The 6,299-nt window shown below is 46.2% G+C and overlaps 1 protein-coding gene across 1 annotated transcript; it reads left to right on the top strand.

The window, feature by feature from the left end:
* The first annotated feature begins 3,137 nt into the window (after positions 1 to 3,137).
* Positions 3,138 to 5,466, top strand: LOC123183128 (BTB/POZ and MATH domain-containing protein 3). The gene has a single exon (XM_044595867.1). It carries the CDS (start codon positions 3,447 to 3,449, stop codon positions 4,584 to 4,586), a length of 1,140 nt encoding a protein of 379 aa, XP_044451802.1. The 5' UTR covers positions 3,138 to 3,446; the 3' UTR covers positions 4,587 to 5,466.
* The last annotated feature ends 833 nt before the right edge of the window (positions 5,467 to 6,299 follow it).

Here is a 6,299-nt window from a genome sequence, read left to right as displayed (position 1 = left end):
GGCCGGCCTATTGGGTCTCGACGTTGGGGGTCGCCCAGGGGTGCCATAAATGAGACCTTTCCGCTCGTCTCTTTGGTTGGGGTAGCGGCGGGTCTCGGGTGAGGTGGTGTCAAGGTCTTGGATGCCGGGGCGGCGGCCCTGGTGGCGGTAGCCCGGTGCTCTTGGGCAGAGACCATGGCTTGGTGCTGCCCGGTGGCCATGGCCATGTGGGCGGCGTTGTAGCCGGGGTGTGGCGTCCGGTGGCGGTGAGTGTTGGCCGGGGTGAAAACCTGTTCTATCTATGTGGGCCTCCACACGTGGTGTTGCTGCGCTCAGCGCCTATGTATCTTGCCTTGGGTGTGTGTGGTCGTGGCGTGCGTTTGTACTGGGTGACGTTGATCTTTGCTTTATGCTTTATATAAAACGGGGCGGAAGCCTTTTTGGTAATTCTAAGATTGTGGAAACTGTAGAGATCATCGGCGCCTGCCTCCTCCAAGTCGATGAGCTTGAATCGATCGGTCGCTCTCGTGGTTATTGGCGGGGTATTTCAAGATTATGGTGACTCCTCCTTGGGCCGACCTCTTCCTCTTGCAGACGAAGGTGGAGTGGGCAGACAAGCGCCATGGCGGTGGCGGAGACGTCGCCACGTGTGGAGGCCCACGTAGACATCGGCTATCCCCAGCAGCCAGTGCGCCAGGTAGCACACGCTCTATTCTCTTCGTTCGAAATTACTTGTCACGAAAATTGATGTATCTAGACGTATTTTAATTCTAGATACATTCATTTCCGAGACAAATAATTCGAAACGGAGAAAGTATATGCCAAGAAACAATAGAAGAAAACACGAAGTTTGATAGAAATATCAAATATCAAACTTGTTAATCTTGTTCATATACTATTGCTAGTGTACTTATACATATAGTGGAAAATGCCAACGGGAGCTCATTTTCAAAATCCAAATTTCATGCGGGTTTTTTTTTAATTTTTCTGCGAACACACATAGTACACATGTATACTATGTATGTGTAAAATTTCACAACATTATACTTTCACGGGTGGACCTTTTTTCTTTGTTGTTGGGCCGGAATTTTGTTTTTTTGTACAGCCTACAAATCGCAATATTTTTAAACAAAATTTCACACGTTCGTGCTGAACACATATAAATTTTCATGGATTTTTTTTGCAACTTTTAAATGTGCCTTTTTATGTTTGGAAAATAACATCCTCCCTGGTGCTCGAGCACCAATAGCTCGCACTCTACATAGAGGGTCTATCACATATAATTGTGTTTTATAGGACCTTTATATCTCCACAATTTCCCTAAATTCAACAAAAAATGCTTTTTTTTTTGGAAAACACCATCCTTCAGCCGGCTAATGCACGCGCAGAATCCGATGCCTGCGTAGCCATCGGATCAGTCCTACTCGAGTGCTCGCACACGCAAACGTTATCATAAGGTTTCTGCAATAGGGTCTTGTTTCAGAAGATTTCTACAATGAAGATCTTATTTCAGAAAAAAAATGGTTCAGTGATGAAGTTTTTTTTTCTGCAACACATGTCTTGTTTCAGAAGGTTTTTGCAATAAAGGTTTTGTTTCAGAAAGCACAAAAAAAGGTTCGGTGTGAATTGGTTTTGTAACAAGGGTCTTGTTTCAAAAAGAAAAAAAAAAGGTTCGGTGGTGTTTTGCAACAAGGCTTCTGTTGCAGCGGAATGAACGCGATGCTAGCCTTGTTGCATAGGCTTACGATCCTGTGGCGGTCCATTAGATGACTATTACGGGCTCCATCAAACGAGCCGGTGAGGCGGTCGATCTTTTTAGATCATCACCTAGCCGACCCGCAGCGCTCCCCAAAATGTGATTCGCATATTCCCTCCCCTCCCCTCACCCCCTATCGACATCAATGACCCTTTACCATCCATCAGCTCTCGCATCATCCTAGCAAGTAATCTAGTTTGTTAGTTTGCGGACTATAAAAAGGAGCAAACAAATGTCACACTAAAGGGTAAAAAATACGAAAAAAAGAATACTATAAAAACTACCATAAGATGGCAACTATATGATACGTATAAAAAGAAAGTAGAAATTTATCTACATTTACTTTGTTTTATTTTGTTCACGTTAACTATTTCGAGATGAATTTCCTTTTCTTTATCGGTCACATTGTTTCGGTTGGTTATGTCCCTAAAGTAAATTGTTCAGCCAAAATTTTCCTTTCATTATGCGGTTATTATGTTCTATGAGCATGTAATCGAGCAGCAAATTGTTTTGTTTTCACTTCTTTGTACCACCAATGTCTGTTTTCTACTAGTTGCAAAATGTATCGGATATAAAATTGATTTATATGCTTGTAATGTTTCTAGAGTCTAAAGTTTTGTATCTATTTCATCTATTCACACATTTTATAGTTTATAAATTTCAAATTGGCCCATAATTTACAATCTTGTAACACTAAATGCTAACCTTAAGAGATGATCCAGTCGGCCAGAGTAGGTGCTCGCCTCCCTTTGAGGCAGCTTGCAAAAGCCTAGCAAAAAAAATGTAAGCCAATCTTATTTTTAGTTGACTTGAATGTAAGCAGTCTTTTAGCGGTGGTTGTCATATAGGTGATTTTCACTAAAAACTATAACTATTAGACGCGGCTTCGACTCTTGAAATCTAATTATGAAGCAAGCGAACCATCAGCCCGCCCGTCGCCCATGTTCCGGGTTAGAGTGATGAAAAGAATTAGGGATGGTCTATCGACTAGTATTTGGATTGATAAGTGACTATCGAGAGATTTTAGTTTGAGACCATTTTGTGCAAAATCAGAGAACCCACCTGGATTAGTCTGTGATTTAATTTAATTTGCTCCGCATCAAGGACATGTGATGTTCAAGCGTTGGAGATGCACATGGTACCTATGGATGTCGATGTTATCAGTCGGCCGATGCGCACCTATTTATCAGCCGGTTTTTTTAGAAGAATTTATCAGTCCTTTTTTTTTTGAGGTGAGAAGAATTTATCAGTCGGTTGAGTGTGAGCGTTCTTCAAAAAATAAATGGGCGGCGGCCATATTTCGCGTAAAAGCCCTAACAATTGGGCCAGCCAGCGGGACCTTTTCAGCCCACCGCGCGGAATTTTCATGGGCCGCTTCCCCCGTTTCTAACCTAGCTCTCTCTCCTGCTTTGCTGGCCAGTCGCCATTCTCGCACCGCCGCCGTCCCCAACGCCAAATCCCTCGCCTCGCCGCCGCCGCCCTCAGCGCCGCCTCGCCGCCGACCACTTCCCAGAGCCGCCTCGCCGCAGATCACTGCCCTGCGCCGCCTCGCCGTCGACCACTCCCTGCGCCTGCCGAAACCCCTCCCCCGTGCGGCCGTTCCCCCAAGCCGCCTCTCCCTCCGCCCTCCCCTGTCGCCGGCTCGACGCTCGGCCAGCGACCCCTGCTGCTCCACATCGTCAAAGCGCTAGCCCACAAGATCGCAGGAACCATGTCGTTCGCCGGCGTATCCGTCGTCGCCGGCGGTGGCGGCAGGCTGCCGCGGCCGTCCGCGGAGTCGGACACGATCTACTCCGGCTCCAGCGCGGCCAGCAGAGGCAGCTCCTACTATCACCTGCTTGTGGTGGAAGGTTACTCCCGCATCAAGGACCTGCCCAATGGAGGCACAATCATGGGCCGCACTTTCAAAGCTGGAGGCTATCGATGGGTTCTGAGGTTCCATCCCAATGGTTATTCCCCGGAGGATGTCGGTTTCATCTCTGTTTATCTCGTGCTTGACCAGGATGTTGCACGGCCTTTGAAGGTGCATCTCCAGTTTAGTTTGGTTGATGAGGTTAGCAAGCAAGATCAGGCATTCATCCGTGCAATCAAAGCATGCGACTTCTCTGGCAGTGGCTCTACTTGGGGCCGCAGTTGTTTCATAAAAGGCGAGGACCTTGAGAATTCGGAGCATCTCAAGGATGATTGTTTCACCATCCGGTGCGATTTCATCATCGCCCAAGCTGCTGCTGCTGCTCCCTTGGTAAAGGTGCCGTCATCTAACATAAGCGAGCATCTGAGCCATCTCTTAATGACCAAGGTGGGCGCCGATGTGACGTTCGAGGTCGGCCATGAGACGTTCGCCGCCCACCGGTGTGTGCTCGCGTCCCGTTCCGCTGTATTCATGGCACAGCTCTTTGGCCCCATGAAGGAGGGGACCACGGCGGCCGCCATACGAATACAAGACATGGAACCGGACATCTTCAAGGCACTGCTTGGTTTCATCTACACTGACTTGATGCCGGAGATGGAGGCGGAAAGAGAAGCAGAAGTAGAAGAAGGTGGAGCTGAGGAGGTTACATGGCTGCGTCACTTGCTTGCCGCGGCGGATAGGTTTGATCTCCAGAGGCTCAAGTCGATGTGTGAAGAGAGGTTGCTGGAGCACATAGATTTGAGCTCGGTGTCGGCCATCCTTGCGGTGGCAGCGCAGCTCCAATGCTGTGGACTCAAGGAGGCGTGCCTGGAGTTCCTCAAAGTTCAGTCAGCTGCAGACTTGGGACAAGTCATGGCGACCAGCGACTGGGAGCACATAGGTGCAACCGATCATTCCGTTCTGAACCAGCTCATCGCCAAGCTTGCTTCCAAAGTTTAGTTTGTCTGCTGTAACAGTGTCCTCATGGGGTTTCTGGTATGCATAAGAGGATCAAACATATGTGCGCATGGCATGGATGGTTTATAGATTCAGTTAAGCAAACATCAATGTTGATCTATTGTCATGCATTCCTTTCATGCAGTGTGAATCTGAGTACATACTCCGTACCTTGGCTTAAGCAATCTCCTTGTTGATCGATCATGCGATCCTGAAAAATGGCCAGGCCTGGTGAAAATGAAACAGTGTGAACGTGTTTCTGTCTATCTAGCTATGTGATCCTGAAAGCTGTCCAATCTTCAGCTTGAATTAACGAATCGGAGGGAACTGTACAGATCGTCGGTGCCATTCCTCCAAGCTCCCTCCCGTCGGCATACTATTGTTATGGCATGACGGCCACCCCCTTGTGGTCGTTGGTGGGGTACGACGGCTTCTCCATTGTCGTTGAACATGTTGATTGCTTGTTGGTGGCCGCCTCTTGCCGCACGAGTGGTTCCACCTGTCCTGCAGGAGGTAGATGAGCACCATGTTGGAGATCTTGGAGGTGAGGAGCACCGTCTAGAACCTGATTCTCCTGCGGGTCCTCTCCCTGTATGTGTGGAGGTCGATGTAGACGGTGGCTACTCCCACCACACACACCACTACTCCCATCAGCCAGTGCGTCAGGTACCACATGCTCTGCGCCTTTACGCCCATGGATATATATGCCAACAAACATCAGAGGAACACAAATTCTGATAGAAACATCAAACTTGTTAATCTTGTTCGTGTATTTGCTTGTGTACTACATGCAGGGTTTATCTCATGTAGTTGCATTTTACACGACCTTCATATCTCCACAATATTCCTAAAATCAATGAAAAAAATGTTAGTCGCCTATTCACTCCCCTCGACTCACCCCCTTGGTCGACATCAATGATCTTTCACATCCATCGGTTGTCACATCCTCCTAGTCCTAGCAATTACATCTAGCTTGTTAGTTTTGGGACTATAAAAAGAGCAAAAAATTGTCACGACATCGTAACTAAGGGGTAAAGTATGGGAAAAAGTAATACTATAAAAGCTATCACAAGATGACAACTGTGAGGTACAAAAAGAAGTAGAATTTACATACTTTTACTTTCTTTTGCTCATGTTTGTTATTTTGAAATGCACTTTCCTTTATTGCACATTGTTTTGGTTCATTATGTCACTAGAATAAATTGTTAAACCATTTTTTTCTTCTATTATGTTGTTATTATTTTTTATGACAATGGACTCGAGCCGCAAATTGTTTTGTGATCAGTTTTTGTACCACAAATGTCTGTTTTCTACTAATTTATGTATCAGATAGAAAATCAATTTATGCATGTAATACCGTTTCTGAAGCCTAGAGTTTTATTTATTTTTCATGTATTCACACATTTTTCTAGTTTAATTTTAAATTGGCTCATAATTTAGGATCTGATAACACTAAATCCTATAGATAACCGTTCAAGATAATCCAGTCGGCCCAGAGTAGGTGGCCACACTCTCTTTGAGCCCGCTTGCAAAAGCCCAGCAAAGAAAGCAATGTAAGTCAATTTGTTAGTAGCAGGTGTCACACTGGCGATTTCCACTAAAAACACTTCAACAATTAAACACCAGGTGAAATAGTTCTCCTTAGACTCTTGGATGCCGCTTCAACCCCTACAATTTAATTAGGAAGCAAGCAAACCGTCGGGCCGGCCACTGCCT

This window comes from Triticum aestivum, chromosome 1D, assembly GCF_018294505.1.
Source record: "Triticum aestivum cultivar Chinese Spring chromosome 1D, IWGSC CS RefSeq v2.1, whole genome shotgun sequence".
NCBI lineage: Eukaryota > Viridiplantae > Streptophyta > Magnoliopsida > Poales > Poaceae > Triticum > Triticum aestivum.
Note: the sequence above shows the minus strand (reverse complement) of the source record. Positions and strands in the feature narration are given on the sequence as shown.

Bases quoted from the DNA above. Each gene is read 5' to 3' on its own strand.
- LOC123183128 (XM_044595867.1), top strand. From the start codon at position 3,447: ATGTCGTTCGCCGGCGTATCCGTCGTCGCCGGCGGTGGCGGCAGGCTG.